The 21,105-nt window shown below is 37.8% G+C and overlaps 1 protein-coding gene across 1 annotated transcript in view; it reads right to left on the bottom strand.

The window, feature by feature from the left end:
• Nucleotides 1-882: 882 nt before the first annotated feature.
• Nucleotides 883-21,105, bottom strand: part of SLC15A5 (solute carrier family 15 member 5) — a 32,555-nt gene continuing 12,332 nt past the window's right edge. Inside the window, exons 5-9 of the mRNA XM_030479697.1 lie at nucleotides 20,344-20,530; nucleotides 16,213-16,401; nucleotides 11,754-11,885; nucleotides 3,366-3,474; nucleotides 883-1,489 (exon numbers count right to left, since the gene is read on the bottom strand). Coding sequence (XP_030335557.1) covers nucleotides 1,345-1,489; nucleotides 3,366-3,474; nucleotides 11,754-11,885; nucleotides 16,213-16,401; nucleotides 20,344-20,530 — 762 coding nt within the window. The 3' untranslated portion in view covers nucleotides 883-1,344. The remainder of the gene's footprint in view (nucleotides 1,490-3,365; nucleotides 3,475-11,753; nucleotides 11,886-16,212; nucleotides 16,402-20,343; nucleotides 20,531-21,105) is intronic.

The following is a 21,105-nucleotide window of genomic DNA, read 5'->3' as shown; positions in this document are numbered from 1 at the left end:
AGAAAATGAGTTCTTATTACACACCAACATTAAGATAGTCTGGTAAATCTACCTTTGATAAATCTGTGTGGCATTTTATTCAATATTCCTTTTATCTCATGAATTTAAATATTATTTTTAAATTAAAAACCCAAACAAAAAACAAACAAAACAAAACCCACAAAAAACCTTAAATACTAGTGAGAGCAAACTAACAGCTCCTGAATGCCTTTCTTCTTACTTAGATTTACTCTGTTTTGCTCCCCTTTCCACAACGCCCAAACCAAACTGACAGCATTAAATACGGTTAATGGTGGAGAAATTTTCTCCTTTACCAGCTTTTTCATAGTTTCAGCTCATAAACTACCCCCTGTGTCACTTCAATGCATTATATTCCTTTAATGTAGTTTCTTTTGTGGTAGAGCATTGTTCGTATCTAGTAAGCATTCTGGCTTGACTGAGACTTCCAAGGCAAGCATCTTGGTATCACAGGGCTCCTTTAGTTTTGAGTTCAATATGTTTCTTCAGCACATAGAAACCCCACTTCTACCCTCATTTTTTTTACTAATACCACTTTAAAAAAATAAGATGTTATGTGCTAGATTAGCATTACTCATAATAGTCAAGTGAGCCAATTTGGGGAGTGTTTAACACTGTTTAGATCTTTAAAGTGGAATGCATTTTACTAATAATTTTCCCTCCTCTTCTCAATGTTCTGTAAGTCATCCTTTAGGAATGACAAATCTCACAGTGCTTCTGCCAAATAAAAGACTAGATACCCCATCATAAATGTTTCATTACATACTTTATGGACTTAGTACCAGTATGTAGTTTCTAGCATATTTTTGGTAGATCTCAAAGCAATTTTGCAAAGAAAGTTAGTATGGCTGTGTCCATTTTACTGCATAGGGAAGTTAAAGTAAACAAGCAACTTGCTGAAGGCTGCGTAGCAGATAAGTAGAAGAGACCAGAATATCCAAAAGTCTCCCACCTTTGCAAGTACCAACCAGGCAATACCAGACTCCAAAAATATTTTTAAATTATACTATCACAAAGTAATTTGCTAAACAAATGTGTTTATGAATTTATTAATTCTGAACCATTACTAAGTACAAGTACATGTGAATACCTATTTCCCTACAGATATTAAAAGCCTCTATCCATCAACCATGCCAAGCAGTGAGCAATCTTTGCCTTCAACATGCATTATAACAGCACAAGCATCCCACAAGGCCAAATCCTATGATGACTGCTATTTTGTAAACTTAAAAATAACATTATTATTCCTAAGATAATTAATAAATACAATGTCAGTTCCACTTTAAGTATGCTAGGTAGTTTACCATTAGAAAGGGTGAAATTTTATCAAGTTTTCTCCATAGGAGACAAAATGGGAGAACTTTCCAGGACACTATCATAATGTTTGATGCCTTTTCCATGCTTCAAAAGCTTTTCTTCAGGAAGACTTGCTCTGAATTCATTGGTGTATTCCTGATTCAGATTGGTGTATCTGGGAAGGATGATAGAGAAAGAAAATACTAAAATAATGATCCTTTCTGGTATTAGCTTCACCTATTGTTTATTAGGTAATATTTTGCATGTTACAGTGCATTTTGAGTTCTGGACTTTTAAGCAGCCAAAAAAATTGGGTAGTGATATGTGCTTTCCTAGAACCTTTCAGAACTTCAGGATGAAAAGTGTCAAATGGGATGCAAGTATTAATAACAGCTGTACTGTGTCACTTTAACAAATTTAAAACAGAAGCATACTTTTTTCCCCTCAGACAAATTCTAGTATTTTTTTTTCTAATTCAGAGGTTTAAAGCCTAATTTCCCCCATCCCTAAATCAGTGTTTATCTGAATAGCTGTCACCCTTTGTCTTTTTTTTGAGAATTCTTATTCAGCAGAAAATTAAAGAATTACATTTGATCTGAAAAAACATGTTTCATGTAGGTTTTGTTTGTCATATTGAAAAGTGATGTACACCTTGATTTTGAAGTGAAATAAAAATTTGAAATAAAATTTTAGAAAGCTTTTTGTAAGACTGGAGGTCAACAAATTTCCTCATAAAAATATGTGATTTTTGGCAAAATTGTGTTGCGTTCAACAAATTTTATAGCCACTTTTTGACAACCAAAACTTTTTAACTTGCATCAGTAAATGTCACGTATGAAAATTTCATTGTACAGAAGAATTAAATCCTATTTTATAAGAGGAAGACAAAGTACATGCAGGAGAAACATTTCTAGTCATGACTCAGGTCACGTGTAAAAGAAGAGAATCAAGACCTAGCCACTGGAATAAATGGCCACTTGTGTCTCAGGTTACACTGAAAGATTGACAAGACAAAAAAATTGACAAGACGCTATGGTAATCTTTGCTGCAACAAAGTTAGTGCTATATGTAATAGAAAAAGCAGTATTTTTCTCAAGAGTTCTAGAAGTACACTGCCCTTGGAAATCTTCTATTGTTGTCATTATCAAATCACTGCACTTCACCAGGGTTTCTGAAGGATTTCCACAGAACTGCAGCCCAATGTCTAAGAGTGAATGCCACTCACATTCACTCACAAGAGAGAATGACCGTTCCCACTTGTGATGACACAGGTTGTTTCCCTCCTTTTTCTTGATTATGAGTATTACTTATAACACTGACAATGGGAAGTTAACTGTGATTAGATATTCTGGAATACAGGAGGCAGGCCACCCCTTGATGAAAAAGGGAATTGCAGTTGAGAGTTCCTTGCATTTTATAGGCAATACCTAGGTATAAAACCTACACTTTGTAGGTGGCATAAAACTGATTCTGTGTGTGGGCTAACTGAGCAATTCCGTTGTCTCTAGTAGAAAGTTGCTTTTATCTCATTGCCCAGTAGATTGTAAGAAAATCTTTCAGGGTTATTATGTTGAAACCACTGCATACAGCATTAACCCGTAACAGTCTGCTCTTTTCTTGCAACCCTTTCACCTAATGTCCTACACTAATGATGTAGGCTTGCTGAGACAACATTTGCTATATATTGGTACAAAGCCAAGTGCAGTGGAGGTAAGTCCCATAACCAACATGTCTTGGTGTTGTCAGCTAAACTCCATGCCAAGATATTTAGATCCTTCTCTAAATAGGACGCTCCTCTTTCTTCAAGGCAATTTTATATTAATAAGACCCCTTAAATATTTAAGGTTAATTACAGTATTTTTTTTAACCTTTCCACAGAATTTCTACTGTGAAATCTCTCTCCTCAAGGCAGATGAAAAATACTGAAGTCTGAATAATAACATACAATCTATCACTACCAATTCTTTGTTACATACTAGTTTACAGGTTTTGCAAGAATTTTTGTCCATATGTACAAATGAAACACCAAGCTTTCATTTTCTCACACATACCTGTGTGCAATGGTCCAGAAGCCCAGGGTGTTCACCATCATTAGGGAAGCCAAGAAGAAGAAGAATCTCTCCAATTTACCTTCACGCAGCAAGTGTGGAAACCAGTTGCCTGGCAAAGCAGATGTGAAGCAAAATTAGTTTACCTTGCAGAATGAGACATGGTTCATATGAAAGACATAAAGATAACTTTGTGTAAGACACAATCACAGCAGGTGCTTTGAACTCCCCCTGTAGCTATTTACACAGACTTCATTCTCACAGCATCTGTAGTTTTTTTGAGTACTTTGCTCCTGCTTTGCAGACAGGCAATAGAGATCTAGAGAAGCTAAAGAACTTTCAACAAATCCGAACTGTACTGGAAAACCTAACTCTGCACAGCTACTACTGTAATGATTGGGCCATTTTCCCTCTATATAATCCTGCACACATAGCTAAATGAATGTCAAATGTGAAAATTTTAGGAAGAGCTAAGGTGCTCTGTAGAAATCCTTATTCACACCTCTCATGCTTTTAATAGGGCCATCTGAAGGGTGCGTGTGGAAGAAAACAAACCCAAAAACAAAACTAAAAAAATGCATAAAAGGCATTTGTTCAGTGCCTTGAATGGTGCTCCATTATCAAGACTCTACCTGACATTTTACTTTACCTTAATAGCTGTCTTTAGCTGTAAGTCTGCAACATTTCCTTGTCCAGAGCATTTAATTGCACAAACCAAAACTTTTTCTACCAAGGCTTTTGGCAATAGTGTCTGGGACATTTTGGCACCTTAAACTCCATTCAGTGGAGGACAGTACCACCTATATACACCCAGAGTCTTTTCTGCCTCTATTCTCATGTGCTTTAGTTTGTAACTGTATTGCTTTCAATGTTGTCCATTGCAACCAGTCTGAAAACAAGTTCAGGTGGTAAAATAACTATAGAAATGAAGATGTTTGAAAAGAAAGCCAGCCCAGCCAGACTGCCTTTGAAGAAAATCAGTACCTGAAGTACCATAATCAACTACAGCAAAAATATAAAGCCAAGGTGAAAAAGAAGTTACAGTAGATACAGAAGTCGGAGAGAGCTCTACAGTGCTGTAACAACCTTTTATATTATTCGGGAGTACAGAATTTTTATTGCTTTGAAGAAGAAAGAGAGACTGTCTTCATTAGCAAGTAGTGAAGTGCAGTAGGAGCAAATACAGAGCATGAAACAGCTGGTGCTGAGAACGTGATGTGCACACTATACACAGCTCAGGTAGGGGGTCACATCAGACCAGTTCCCACTAACAGCTGGAACATATCAGGCACAAGAATTTTTTTGGTTTAGTTCCATCCTAAAGAATGAAGGTTTTTGTGCTCCAAGATCATCCTGCGATGCAAATCAGAGAAGATCAGGAGCTTCAGGTCCAAAGCACACTCTTAACCTGAACTAAAACACCAGCACCAACATGGCCTTTCTTTGCTCCTTCAAAGTCTGGTATCAAATCATAGCGATCTGAACAGAGTGGCTATTGACTGCTTGAACAACCTAAAGGGGAGAGGAGGAAAACCAGCCTTCTTTGCCATCGTTGTGCTGTATAAACCTGATAGCCTTAACTGATCTTTTGGCCACTAATGCCATTTTTAGCCATCCAATGCTATTCTTAGACAATTCTTTCTAATTGGAGAAAAAGAGCTGTTCCATAGGCCAGGAGACCCACCAGTCAAAGGATTACACCCCCTACATACACATATATTTACATTTTTCTCTTTCCTCCACATCTTCTTAGAGACGTAAACACGTTTCTTTTCAAAGCAGTTACCTTTAGCACTCCTGGGATTATCAGAGAACAACTGCCATCATCCTAGCAGTTTTCCCTAACTCCTCCGCAGTTTGCTCTGTGCCACATTACCTTTCTGCCTGTCACAGAGTGGCACCACCTCACCTCTGTGTGTGCAGTTCCTTTTGTAGCATTGTCTCCGAGCGAATTCTAAACTGTCATTTAACATTGTCAGTTGACTGAGCTCCTAGGTGCTATAACTTCATTTTAGTAGCTTATAAACTTTTACTGTCATAATTCACAATCAGGCAGTTTTTCATTTCATATCCCCCAGTGGCCAATAGAAGTCACGGGGTGAGTGCGTGTATCTGATTAAAGAGAAAGCACACATGGGGTTCAGTGCTATGGCTTGTCAAAGCAGAGTTCACACTGTCTGCAAGGTTACTCACATTGGCTAGGCTGACTATATGAGCAGCAGGGGCTTCCTAATGGAATGGCATTTACAACGGAACCTGAACAGAAATTATACACTGAAAAACAGTGCTGAGTGATATTAAAAGGAAAAAAAAAAAAAAGGGAAAAAAAGGAAAAATTTATCACTTTCTAAGAGAGCAGAGTAAATTGGACTTTCGGAACTGTCTTAGTGCTACCAAAGCATCATATTGGAGCATTGAAAGTGGGAATGTTTGGTTTTAGCAGGGTAGGAGGGCAGCCTGGGGAGCAGAAGATCGGGGTTCAGCTCCCACTTCACCACTGGTCTCCTCCATGGTCAAAGACCACTGCTCAGTCTCCTCACTCCTTCTTTTAGTAATTGCCAGTGTTTAAACAGTGAGGCCAAGATAATGACACAAAACCTTTAGAAAGTCATGTATTATAAATGAGCAACAGCATAAGCAGGGCCAAAATTAGACTTGGCATGGTAAGACTCCAGCTCCTGTAGTGCGCATGCTCTCTCTGGTTCACTGCTCTACCCAAAGCAAGAGGTAGGAGCCTAGCTTTCTCTTCCTTTCAGTGAGGGGCAACAGGGTTTGCCAGGGGTGCCTTTCTCTACAGAGAAACAAGGGTGGCAGCAGTCCTAGAGATACCCAGACTATTATCCTACTGCTGATAAGCATTTTCATGAGTGGATACAGCAAAGATTAATGTAACCATTTCCTACTTTCAGCCAAAAATATTTATTTCTCATTTTTCTTTTTCCTCTTCTTTTTAAATGGAATTTGGTTTTCCGTGAGAGAGGGGATAAACTTGGACTACATTTACTTCTGCTTACGCTCACTGCACCAAGAATTCTCTGCTGGCAGGAAGCCTTGGGAGAGCAGTCATGGCTGTTAAAACGTCAACCCTGTGTTTCAGGCAGTAAAACTCGCTTTTAGATGCTTTCATCCCTTACCTCACTAACACCTTCCACAAGTGGTCTGCGCACTCCAGCACCCTCCATTGACTGTGCTTGGGGTTCACACTTTCAGGATTTTACTCCTAGCCATGAATGTCAGGAACTTATTGGGTGAGTATGTTTTTGCTGGAGTACTACTCTGTTTGAAGTGTCCAGCACTTTCTCATCCTTGAATCAGCATGCAATATGCTAACAATTCATATTCCCCCAAAAGACATCGCCTTTGGGTTCTGTCAGTTCTTTACTTTTCTATGGAGATTGCCAACAGAAGTGCCAATTACAAGGTTGGTTTGTCACATAGATAATTGCTCACTGGGAATTAACTTTCTACAACAAGCTCCCAATTTCCATTTTTATTCCAACAATGGAAATACTTTGTAGCATGAATCACTGCAGAGAATCATAAGTTTCCTTTAGCTGTGCATATTTTAAAGAGTCTTTTCTTATTGGTTAGAGGTGAATTGGTTATGCATTTCATGACAAATTTAGAACAAATTAGAAGATTAAGTCTAGGCAGAGTCAGTTTCTCAAGCCTGCTATACAGTACATCGTTGAAATAAAGCACCTAGTAAACTTTCACTAACATTTTCCAATCCTATCAATTTTGCTTCAAAAATGCACAGGTAGTACAAAAAGGAAGAATATTATACAACACAAAGAGAACGCACCTAATCCTACCAACACAGGCAGAAAAGCAGGTGGAGCACAGATAGGACACAGACAAAAACCCACTTTCCTGGGCTACTTCTTGTGGCTGAGGACAGCAGCAAACTGCTGGCAATATTAGCCATCACAAAAGAAGTGGAAAGGGCTGTAAGCCAGTCTTTGACAAATACTAGTGCACTCAAGTGACATGGTTTAGTGGTGGCCTTGGCAGATCTGGGGTAATGGTTGGACTTGATGATCTTAAAGATCTTTTCCAACCTAGTTGATTCTATGATTCTAAGGTGTCTGCTACTATGATGGCTCCCTTGGAGCTCTCAGGGGATTCACAACAAAGCCCAAAGCTGCACAAGAAGGCATTTGGTTTGTTTACTGAACACCACCATTGTATTTTAGTATTGGGAAAACAGAAGACAAAGCAAAACAGTCACATGCCAGAAGTTAGATTCCCACATTTTACAGCTATCCTGCAACCTAGACGATGGTTACAGAAAAATTTAATTCATATCTTATAAAAGGATTGTATTGCCTTCCATGATCTCATCAAGTGCTCATATATTTAGTGTTTAATCATATCGAAATTAAAGCCTCAGTCTGCCTCTAATCCTTATTAGCTAAGTAGGCACCAGTGGACACCACCATCTGGACTGCAAGAAATATCCTCTAGCTTTATCAATCTTTGGTATTTAGAATCACACAAGGCTCCAAACTAGAGGGGAAAAAAAAAATAAAAAAAATAAAAAGGGCAAAACCAAAAGAAAACCCACAAAACCAACCCCAGTTCTCTAAATAAAAGCAGGTAAAGTTGTGTCTGCGGCAGTTTCCTTCCTCTTTTTTTTTTTCCTCCCCTTGTCTTTCTTACATATTTACATTAATATTTTTAGAGAAATGTATTCTGAAATGATTGGCATAGGAGGACAGGTTTTGTCTTGCATCTTCTTCCGTTAAAATGTTAGGAGAAGTAAGAGATCCAAAAGATAGCAGTTTCCCAGCTTGTACTGAAAATATCACTGTCACCCATCATCTGTTTGCACTCGTCAGATTTTTTTTAAAAAGTCTTATTTTATCATATTCACACCATCCTCCATAGATGTGTTAAAAATGATTAATGCAGCTTTGACTGTGACTGATATCTGATCAACTTTGCCAATAAAAACCCAAATAAAATTCTAAACTAGTGACATGAAATAAGATATTAAAATGTTTAAATTTTGTCAACATCCTCTGTGCCTCAGCACTTCAAAATGCATACTGGAGGATCTACTTTACTGTATCCTGAATTGTTTCATGGAAAAACATGGTCTCATTGCTTAGAGATGGGAGAACCAGAAATAGTCTTGGCTCAGCTTTTAGTGAAATGAGAACCATGGGGCAAGTCAAAAGCACCCATAGACTAAGAGTTGCACACTAAGCCTTGTTAAATCTTACAAAGCCACTGCATAAACACAATCACTGTCTTTCAGCAAAAGAGAAAGAACTTTGTTTTTTCAATATAAATATATTAGCTCAGCTTTTTAGGAAAAAGGATTTGGTCCAACTACCAAATGTTTTACAAGCTCTTTAAACAGAGTTGAAACAAATATCAACTGTGAGTAACGAGAGCTTAATTTATGTCATTTGAGCTTTGTTTGACTTAATTCTAAGATAGCTCACAATTTTATTTGCTGAAGCACTGTCACCTTTAGAATGTTCAATAGGTAACCATTAGGTTTTATAAATTAACAAATTAGTTATTTTTTATGCTGATCTTAAGCTTTGCATCACAAGCACCAAAGAACACCATAAGAAGCACAATGGAAGAGTTTGGGAAAAATACAGATAGAAGAAAAGAATTTTGTATATAACATTTTCTATCAAACTAAGAGAAAACCAAACCCAAGCCTAAATGCCTCTTTGGTTTTCTTATAGCCTATAACCAGCTCCAGAATTCTGATCCCAAGCCTACTTTGATTTACGAATCTGAAAGGCAAAAGTCTAGCTGGGATGAGTAGAGGAGTACTCTAAATCTTCAGTCAGAAGCATTGTAACACAAAAGAATGCCAAGTTGGACAAGGACTTGAGCAACCTGGTGCAGTGGAGGGTGTCCCTGCCGTGGTAGGGGGCTTGGAACTATATGATCTTTAAGGTCCCTTCTAACCCAAGCCTTTCTGTGATTCTAAGAAAAAGGAATATCTCCATTATTTATAAGCTGTGAACTGCATGAATTGTGGTCACTTGGAATAATTAATCTCATTCAAGCAGGGAACACTGGGAAAGAGATACCCAGTGAGATTCCACTTATTTTTAGAAAGAAAATGTGAGAACCCAATAATATGTTGTTTACATACTGATAGGGAAAGTAATCTTTAACATTTCTAACTAGAGCAACAGAGCAAATATTAAGCATTTTTCACTGTATTTTCTCTAAAGCTTTTCAAGTTTTGCAGAGGACTTCCTTTATATAGGGGCTTATTTCATCATACTACAGCATCTTAATCTGAATACAGACTGCCATTGAATCCCTTGGAAATTTAAGAGTGACTTTTGCTCAGAATAATGGTGCAGACAATTCCATCTACAGGAACAGCAGGTCTGAAAAAGTTAAATAAAGCCTTAAGTTATACCTTTTTCTTCCAAAGATAAGCAGAGAAGTTTGCCCCAATTTCACAAAATGAATGAGTATTATAGCCAGGAAAATGTTTCAGTTTGCTCAAAAATCTTAAGCAAAAAGGGTTAGAACATGGCAACTGCGGTCTGTGGAGAACATGGAGAGTTCAGTATTTTTGATCCCAGCCAGGATAAGAATGTGAAGCTTCTGATACAACAGTATTTCTGGCAAGAAATAAACATTTTCTTTTTGAATCAATTAAATGTTTTCATACAGACTTACAGAAAAGGATAAATCAGCTTGATTTAAAATTAGACAAAAACCTACCGAATTACAAACCAAATGCAAAAATTTATTTCCTCTATTGCTTTGTATAAAAATATTCTTAAAGGAATAAATTACACTTATAATAGCACAACATAGGCAAAATGTTTTGATGTTGACATTATGCTTAATTATTTTATAAAAATTTAATTATACCCAAAGTTAAATTGCAGTAAAACATGTCCATTTCAACTTTATAAAAATTAATAATTTCCACACCTTTGGGGAAAGGGGAAGAAAAAAAGTCAGCAACTCAGCCTTTCTTGAAGTGTTAGTTTCGTTGAACCCATATTACCCAATGGAAAAAATAATATCTATTTCTCTGGAGGACATTCAAGGAGCTCTGCTCTCCACACTGGAGGACATTCAAGGAGCTCTGCTCTCCACACTGGATGCCTTGGTACTTAATAGTTCTTTGCTAGATTCATCTGGGTAAGAATTCCTGGTTTTTACCCATCTCTAGGTGATGCTTTTATACCTCATAATAAAACTGTAATTGAATTGTCAACTTAAAACCAGCACTGCATGTCAAAGAACCATTCATTTGTTCAGATCTTGCAAGTAGGAATTAAAATTTCTTGTCATGCTTTCAAAAAAATCCACTTCCCCTTGTTTTTTAAATTACATAGTTCTTTATGTAGGAAAGAGAAGAACCTAAAACATAAGTATGAGCAGTTACAAAATTCTGCAGCTGTGGTAACTGTAACAGTGTCATGCATTAGGCCAGCGGTTGTGCTCTATAAGAGAGCAGCTCTCTGTAGCACAATAACAACGAAGCTTATCAATGGAAAGCATCTTTAGAAGTACTGCTTCAGCAAGTGGAACTATTGCTGAATATGTGAACAAAGGGATCCCTGTCCTTCAGTTCCAGAACTCCAGTGCTTTACTTTTAAAATTTACTTATGAAACAAGTCTCTTTTGTATTGAACAAAGATTCATCAGCAAGGGAAAAAAGACTTTAAGAAACTCTTTGCCTATCTTGAAAGTCAGCAACCCAGAAAAATCTCCAGTTCAGGGCTTAACCTAAATATTCCTCAACAGGCTGAATGTGAAATAACTTTTTGAAAATGAAAGTTCTCTAGGAATTGCAATAGCCATCTGCAAAAGGGTAAAATCCCAATGAGACTGTATTGTCACAGAATCTGGTTCTTCCAGTGGCTGGGCAAAGGGAGAGGCGTAAAGAAAGCAGGAAAGTAGCAGCAGCTCTAGAAGAACAAATTCCCTAGACAGCTCTGAAACACTCAACCCAACCTCCTTTCCCTTGTGACACTGTGGAACAGAAAGAAAGGCATGTTCTCCATTCTTTAATGCACTAATCTTGCTCTCATGGCCAGAGGGGTTCCACGGAAGCACGGCTAACATGAACATACTTCTTCATGAACATAAAAAAGTGTTTCCTAGACAATTTATTTTCTTGTCTTCCTGAAGAGAAGTATAGAGATTAGAGGTGAGGGCTTCCTGCAAGATGCCATCCTCTAATTACTCCAACTATCAGAACTAAGATGACTCATTAAAATTGGATGAGTACAGCTGGAAGGCTATTTCCTATCTCAATTCCATCTTAATTGTGAGAGCAAATCAATAAAACTTTGGCATCCCCTTTAATTCTGCTGCCTAATTCTCCAAATCAATAATATTAAGAAAACTGCTCAGGAACACCAGTCATGAGCATATTCTTACCTTGAGTGCCTGCGTGGGCTGTCTGAACAAAGAAAGCTCCCATAAAGCAGCCAGCTCCATTAAAGAGAGTTAAAAAATGCATGGAAATTCCTCTAATTCTTTCTGGCACAAGCCAGAATGAAAGTAAGGAACCTTAGAAAGGAAACAGATACAGAAACAGGTTAAAAAAAAAAAAAAAAAAAAATTAGTAAATTATGGTAGAAGATAAATAAGACAGGAAAAATCAAAAGTGTCTCTAATAGGGACTTTCCATATTTTACAGAGAATGTACTTGCTGCAGAAGGGTAGATGTGTTAGTATGTAACATATTAACAAAGGGTTACCTAAACTGCTTAAATTAATCTCCATAATAAACTATCTCACATACAACTATTGATACTCCACAGGTATGTAAAGATCTTTCACCCAGACAGTTACTTTCAACTTGTAAAACCTCAGGCATATCAAGACAAGAGAAACACCACCACAGCCATTAAGCATGAAGACAGCAGATGTGGTACTTAACTGCAGGACAGCAGGACATCTTATGCCAGAGCCAATGCAGCATGACCACTAGTAAATACGTGCAAAATCTAGGGCTCTACCTTAACTTGAACAGTTATCTTGCTTTAATGTGAGGCTGGACAATGCTGTTTTTCCCTAGAGAGCAACCCCCAGAGTCACTGGCAATTTTTTTTTTAAGATATTGTTCTTCACTTTCTTGCCAGAACACTAAGCCAGTAGAAGCAACAGCTTTGGTGGCAAGGGGAAGCGGTAGCATTCTGTTGTAGCATGGATGACTATAAATAATCCCACCAGCTGTAATTTGGCTAAACTAGGTTACTGTAACAGTAAGTAATTATGATAGCTGTTCTTTTTGAGTAACTTTTCCAATTATCGAACCTCCTTGTTTCCTTATTTCACACCTTGGGCTCTAACCCACACTTGTTCTCCAACCCCCGATGTCTCCCACACTGCTTTATTTGTTGAATTTGAATGACCTCCAGCTTGAGAAACTTGTCAGCAGAGGATCCTATTTGGATGCTGAGTTGCCTGAAGCATCTCTAAATACAAATCAAACTTTGCAATCATTATCTTCCATCCTTTTTAATTTGGATGCCCAAATGAGAGCTTTGGAAACATATTAAAGAAAAAAAAAAATTACCATGGGCAGTGGTTTTTCCTTATTCACAATAGGAACCAAAAGCCCAACTGCAAGAGAAAGCAGGTGAGCCTGGGACACCATCTGTAGATGCAACAGTACAGTCTGAAACAAGGTACAGTCAGTGTCCTAGCTAATTTGAATTACTAAGAGCCTAAAAAGTTTTCGGTTATTCCTCCCTTCAAAAGCAGGGGTGCAAAACATACATCCTGGCCAAATTCAGCCTGGGTATTTGCATCCTACTTACCTAAATTACCCCTGCTGTTTCAATTGCGTACTCTATTCCTCTCTTCTCCCACAGTGCTGCTGTGAACTATTAAACAGCTGCTGCATTTCACCCTGGAGACTATTGCATTTCAATCAGTGAGTGAAGTGATCCCCAATATATCCTTTAACTAACAGATCTGATTGTTATGAGACTTCCCATTTCAAAGTGCTTTGAGACTTGATGGGCAGATGATATTCTTGCAGCACTTCAACAAATACTGCAAATCTGCTAACCTTTCGTAGGTCAAAGCAGTTCCAGTGCACCGGATGGCTTGGACACTTGGCAGTGTAATAGCTGCTGTGGCCAGCAGGCTGGCTTCCTTTCAACAACAGTCTCAGGCACTGTGGGGTCAAACATCTGCTAATGTTTTCTCACAGGATGGAGGTGGTGGTGGTGGGATTTTTTGTGTGTGTGTGGTTGCATTTTTTCCAGAGGTTTTGTTTTTGCTTTTTAAATCATTGGGCTCTAAAAGAGTAATTTCCTAGTTTAAACCAAGCTAGGGTTACAAATTTAAGCTGTCAGAGGCCTGTAGGGTCCAACATCCTAACATTGTGGAGGAGAGCAATTATTTTATCATTGTTTTGTTTTATTTTTTAAAGACTACATCAGTGCTAGGAAAAACATTAAATGCTGATATTATTCTCAGAGATATTCCTGCCACCTGAAGCAGATGATTATATAAAACTCCTATCAACAAGATAATATATCTTCTAAACACAATTTTAAGTATCAGGGCTCAAATGTAGATGAAGAGTTCAATATGCCAAACCTAGCTCCTCTAACCAAGCATTTCAGAAATGAGATATCTCCTCTCTTCCCTCTGATTACAAGTGTGAACATTTCTGTCTTCAACTTCGATCATGTACTTTCTGGTCAAGTAAATTATTATGATAATTGAATTTGACCTTCTGCATAACAAAGGCAGTAAAATGTCAGGAAAGGTGAAACAACTATTTAAGTGTCTAGGCTGTCATTACCATCCACGGTGATCCACTGAATGGTTCCTGAACAGCAATTTACTTCAAATTGAAGTACAAACCTAGAGCTCATTCCAGCAGCCTGAATACAGATGCCCAGTGCTGCCAAAAACACTCTAGTGCGCCTCAGCCATCCGCATGAGGCTGTCCGATAAAATGCAAGACCTATGGGAAAACCATGCTCTTCTCCAGCATCAGCTGGACACCACACAGACACCTTAAAGGGCTTGCTTGCCTTACATGCATAGGCTAGATACTCCATGACAAATGGTGCCAGACACCTATGCGTGGGCAAGTAAATGGAGGCCTGCATCCCTATCAACTACAGCAGTAACCTGCTATTTTAGGTATATACCTTCAGTTTTTTGTATGCAAGTGACAAAATCAGACTTAGTCCCGTTCACTTCGATTCTTGAATTGCACCTCTAACTGCAGCTTTCAGCAAGATGCTTAATCATTATTGAAATGAGAGCTTTTTTTCCTAAGAAATTCTAATCACAATCTTTTAAAAAGATTGAACCCCCCAAAACAAAGACAAAAAAGACAAACAAAAACCCCAAACAAACAGCAAAACCCAACCAAAACAAAACCAAATCCCCCCTTTTCTAAAGGCTAATTTCATCTTCCAGTCACTGGACTTCTATTGTGTCCCAGCGTGCTAGATTTAAAAAAAGCCTTATTCTACCTGCAATATTCTTCCCATGCTTCTGCATGGGAAGACTGTAAGCAAGCCACCTCCTAACCTTTTTTTTGTAAGCTAAACAGAGAAGGTCACAGTTTTCAGTTACACTTAGCCTGTAACCTAGAAACCAAATTACCTGCCTAGAAACCTGTCTCAGTTAAGTACTTGAGAGCTATCGGATGAAGAGGCATTATGAAAGTGCTAAGTATTTAAAACTAGGTAAAATTACCTTTCTAGTGACAGACTATGGCCCACAGATCTCAGTAGTCTTAGAGTGTAAGAATGAAGCCAAGACACTGAAGTTATTTTCTGCTCTTAAATACAAATCTGAATATTTCTTGGGTTCTACGGGAACAATAGACACTCAACCAGCAGAATTAAATGCCTGCAGAGATCAGCTAGTCAATTACTTTACCTGTGTCTCTTTAAGTGAATGTTGATTAGATTATTTTTGTTATACTAACATTTCTTTTTTAAGCTCTGCAAGCTAAAACACTGGTAAGCACTCTGCGTGCCCCTCAGAACAAAATAAGCCTCAGGAATGTCAGTGTAGATTTAGAAAGGTAAATTATGGAAGGGAGAGAAGGTTCAGACTCACAATCAAAAGTGCATCTACATAATTTATGGATGGCAGGCGTGAGTTAAGTTCTGCCTGTTCTCTGCAAAACAGGAGTGTTTATCTCTGGCTCCATGCCACACGCTAAGGCATGATGCTCTGTGCAGGCATGTTCACATGACTCCCAATTAGAACACAAACAAGAATCTTGCATCTGCCTACAATATTCTTCAGGTTAGCTTGTCAGCTGAGTTGTGTTACCCACCTGCATATGCTCTGTGTCAGTAAAAAACATGTAATAATTCTACTAGCTGGGTCCACAAATGGAAAGGGTTAGGTTAAATTGCTTTACCCTGCTCTGACTGTGGCCTAGGAAGTGCTCATAGACCATAACCACAGCTCAGCTTTCATGTGTGTATTTGTTCTGCCTCCAAAAAAAAAATCACCACAAAAAACTTCAGGTCAGAAGGGACTTCAGGAGCTCATCTGGTCCAGGCCCCACATGAAGCAGGTTCAGCTTCAAGACCTGTCATGCCTCTGAGCCCAGAGTCCCACCACTTCGATCATCCCCCCGCCAAACTGTAGATTATGCACCCCAGGGACCTGACTGGGCTGTGTTACCTTCCAGTTAAGCTGGAACAATGGCACTGCTCACTCTAAATTACAGCAAGACAAATTATGCTACTCTGAAGCAGGTAAAGTACAGATCTACTCATTAAGCTCATGGAAGAGAGCCAGAGATAAAATATCAGATGACACTAATTATTTTTAGGAAGATGATATCATTCTTTTCAAATCAGGACATTCTTGCTTTAACCTATTAGATGTTACTTACAGGAGGGAGTTACCAAGGCTTCAGCAACTCCAAGGAGGATGTACTGAGGTGCTAAGTGGAAGCAAGGCATGGAGGAGACCAGGAGAACCTCCTCAGAAAGTGTTTGCTCCACCTGAGGGAAATGCTTTCGGTGTATTTCAGAGAAGCCAGCAACTATCATGGAAAGTGCAGCAGAAAACTGTCCTATAACTGGGTAAAGAGCACAGAGAGCATTCGCCAAGGCTGTAGGTACAAGATCATCATGTATTTAGCATAAAGCAAAGTCCTAGGACATGCAGAAGAACCTTCCCCCTCCTACCCCATCCCACACATCTTCTCTAGTCACATAAACATGAATAAAGAGTACTTGTTACACCACAAGCCAAACTCTAAATATATGGCAAAGGAACACAAGCTCAACACAGAAAGCATTTAGAGATGCAGAATAAATGAGAAAGGAAAAACTTCTCCCCCTATAGCCTCATAATGCAAGATAAAAACATCCAATAAACTCAGATGTATTTTAAATATGCTCACTTCAACACACATTGCATAGAGGATACTATTTAAATGTATTATTTTATATTCTTGATGTTGACAGTATGAAATGGTTGTAGCCTCTCAGAAAAACACAAATGAAGCAAAGTTTTCAAGTCTTCTGAACTCAAAACATTTATACTTCCGCCGTTTTGAGCTCCTACTGATTTTGACTAAGTCTGTGATTCCTCAATATTTCTAAACTGTAATGTAAATACAGGTCTGAGAATCTGGTTTCTTGTAACAGCTTTGGCTCAAATACCTGGACTATGTTTTTCCACTTGTCTTACAAAGCCTTATCTCACTTCATGACCAGAAATTGTTACACTTATTAGAATTGACCCACACAGTCAAAGGTGTTTGTTTCATATTGTAACACGTCAAGTTTATCTTTGTGGGTGTCAGGACAGAAAAGGCAGAAAACTCACATAGCTAAGTGGCCTTAGCTTTCTTATGTTTTTGCATGTACCAGTGTTTCTTCTCTCAACAGCAAACTCTCATACCCTTCTACCAGCACAGTCTTCCTGCATTTTCACAACTTTAAATACCCTCCTCCCTGCCTAACCTGAGGCTTAGAAGCTAAGGCCCCTTTAGTGCTCAATAAGAACATCAGTGAATTATTTCTTAAAAACTGATGACAGGAGGGAATTCAACAGCACTTTCTAGTCAATGCATCTTATGAAGGCCAGATATAAAGCCCTCGAGGAGCTTCTTGTAATATACCAAAGCACAAGTTCTCCTTGTGAAAAATTATGTTCGTACTAAAGAAACCTCAAGCAGTTCAATATTACTACATAGTGCTATATTTTCTGCATTTTCCTTACTGAAAGCCAAAACATTTCAGAAAAAGTAACCTCTGAATGTCCAACAATTGTAATATTTCTTTTAAGACATTACATGGTAGAGAAAGAAACTGAGAGCCTTGGAGACCTGGTTTCCTTGCTACCTTTTCTCCCTTCAGTCCTCTTTAAAACAAGCAGTTTGGAATGACCATCTGAGTCTTTGGTTTTATAGGAGAACAGGGTTTTTAGCAACACTTAGGGCTAATTCTAGGACAAGGTTGTTTATATTACCTAGAGACCTATGTTGTATTGTACCTTTATGGTTCCTGATCTCATATCCTGAGTATAACTGGTCAAAAAGCTTTCCTGAAATTAATACTGTTAAACTAGAGCATCTTTTAGGGAGAAAAGGTCATAATCAACTCCCAAATCACCTCAAATAGACATGGGACTGGAGGCTTGCTTTTGTTCACTGTACAGAGGGCTATTCTCCACATCAGTTTGGATGGAGTAAATCCAAGACTAAGAAGACATTTCAGGATAATCAAGCATTAAGAATATTAGAACAAGAACTTCTATGGCTCAGGTACTTCAGCTAGAGCCTCTGGTCTTCAGCTGATGGACAACTATCCAGCAGACTCACTCTTTCAGTTCTCTGTTGAATCTTCTATACTGTTGACTAAAGCATAAAATAAAACACCCAAAAAACCAACCACCACCACAAAAACAAACAAACAAAACCACAACAAAAACCACAAACCAAAACACAAAACCCTCTTAAACAACTATGAAACCAGAAAAACTCTAAAACTCTAAGTTTAGCAAATATTCAATGTTTAAAAGACACTATTGTGTCTGTATGGGTCATCCTTGAAAACCGTTTTTCTTAATATACTGAAAATTTCCAGAAAACTATTTAAATTTCTCTTACAAGACTTGTATTAAAAATATAGTTATAGACTGGCTTAACACCAACAGCCTATTTATACTTCCAATTTTGTTCCTGAAAATAATTGTGAACCTAATTAACTGTTGGCAAAAATACTGGCACTTAGAGGTCTACCATATTTGCAGGTGCAGTAATATACTTGGATATCTAAAGCTATCTCCTGTACTCACAGGTATTTTTATGCCTCAGGTAATTTATCATCCCTAACAGGAGGCTATTTTAATAAATGAAGCTATTAAGAATTAACCACTGCACATATTCTACTGCTGTTCAACATAACAGGATAGAACATTAATACTAACTTGAAATTTCCATGGTTTCAAGGAAAGTTATTATCTGAGTGTGCTTTTTGTGTTTTAATGCAGATGTTATTTTTAAAACTAGGGTAATTGCAACCTGCTGCGTTATATGCATCTGGTTTGTATAAAACTTAATAACATTCTTAATTAGGCTAATTTAGTCAGATTAATACCTCTGCGTGTGTCAGTACTCACTGTGCCACTTGCCATGGGGCACCGAATTAATAGTAGCACACTGAGAAAATAGTCGTTTATAAATATTTTTGTCTGAGGTTTGCAATGCAGTCTGGAAGATTAAAAAAAAATGTAGGAAATTTAATGAGAGTATCTATGAAACAGAATATTTTTAAACAAATACAGAATAGAAGCTGCTTTTCTGGTGGTATTAGATGTAGCTGATATTAGAAGAGGGTTCCAGAGGATCCCTGTAGATCCTAGAATTTAAGAGGTTTGGGCGATAATAAATAAATGAATAAGTAAAACACATCAATGTCAGTGGAAGGCAGATGAATCCCTACTAAAGCCATCATTACCTCTAGGCTATGAATTTCTGTGAAATGAGTGCCAATCTGCAAGCCTGAGTTTACAACATCTACTGTTGAAAACAGAACTCAACAGAGAAGACTGTTGTACCTCTTCTGTGAGAAAGAGAGAATACTTCACCTCTGGAGAACCCTTTTTACTTTAATTGAGTGTACAATAAGGTATGTTTCAGCTTACGATTTTAATAAAATTACTAACCACCCAGCAATTATCCTGCACTAGATATTCAAATGAAAATCCTAGTGCTGGAGAGGAAAGTTGTACCTCTCCAAGTAACCTTGCACCTGTGAAAGGTTCAGCCTGCTCAATGGGAACAGCAGTCCAGAGATATGTATCCATTTGTTTTACGTAGTTTTCTGCATGTTTTCTTTTGCTTACCAGTTCTAAAAACACCTATTGCAGACACACAATTAGACTAGATACTTTTATTTCATTTGTGATACAACCACAGAGTGTGGAATAAACTATATTAGTGATAGTACTGTTTCTCATGAGCTGCAGTCCCAACATCGATGCAGTTCTAGTATAAAAACATCAGAAAAACAAAACCTTTGTTCATAATTTCGATCAATGAACATTTCTCCAGTATCAGAGAGCAACTAACTGATGGACTCTCCTATTCCCAAAATGGACTTTAAAAGTAAATTCACTTTCCAAAAGTTAATGGATAAACAAACATATAGAAGATAACCAAGTCAGTCTCAGGCCCACATGGCTAGTACCATTTCTTTTACCAGCACCTTAGAATGTCTCCTAGTTATTTTTGAATGTCTCTCAAAATTTATTATTGGTCAGAAGAGTCTCAGTCTCTGTCCTGCAAAAAAGCTATGCATTTTTTCTTGATATGTAGCATATTTTTTCCAGGACCATCTTTTCAACAATTCCTGTGAAACATATTAACCCCTGAGCATCATCCCAAAACAAGTCCATCTTAACATCTGCAGTCAGAAATATTTGTATAGGACCATCATCAGCTACTAGAGTTTCTCTTTCAAAAACATAATACCTATTAAAACTGTATAAACACGTCTCTTTTACATACCAATGTAAATTGTTGGAGAATGTCCAGTATCCTTGGAATTAAAGAGATACGAGTTAATGCATTCCAAAATAGGAACAAGAATCAGTAGTGGCACGATGCTTATCACATTCATTGCTGCAACTGGCAAGACAAATCCACTGAAGTGCAAGTTGGAATTCATGGTTTGGAGATAATAACCTGAGGGAATCTGTGTTGAAGAATAAAACCCCACTCCATTAGCATAACAGGTACCTTTCATGGGTAAGATTTTTACTATACTTGGAAACTTCTCCAACTTTTTTCCTTCTGAAGAAGTCACAGTAAACCAAATACCTTCTGGCTAAAAGGAACAACCATTCTTGGTAAAAGACTTTCAGTGACATTCTCGTTCACTCCCAGCACATATAATTTTGTAGAATATTATTGCCTTATAGCTGTCTGAAAATTAACGTATAGTTAGTAACTGAGCTCATGTACGGTTTCTCAGCAATGGTTATAGTCAACCCTACTCACTGGGAGTCTGTTCAGTGCCAAAGAATTACTCAAATGCTAGCTCTTAATAAAAATATTTTTCACCTACATTCCACCTCCAAAAGAAGATATAAATTGTAAAAGGGTGAATAAATGGCAACAGAACCATGAAAGATCAGAATTGAGCCAAATTTTGTTGGTTCCTTCTGCCTTTCCACTGCCTATTGCAAACCAGAACTGACTTCTTAATAAGAATTAAAATATCATCAACATGAATCACAGGCACTGAAAGCTGTTAACTTAATAATATGG

Source organism: Strigops habroptila, chromosome 3 (genome assembly GCF_004027225.2).
Source record: "Strigops habroptila isolate Jane chromosome 3, bStrHab1.2.pri, whole genome shotgun sequence".
Lineage (NCBI taxonomy): Eukaryota > Metazoa > Chordata > Aves > Psittaciformes > Psittacidae > Strigops > Strigops habroptila.
The sequence above is the reverse complement of the archived record's forward strand: the minus strand, read 5'-3'. Positions and strand labels throughout refer to the sequence as shown.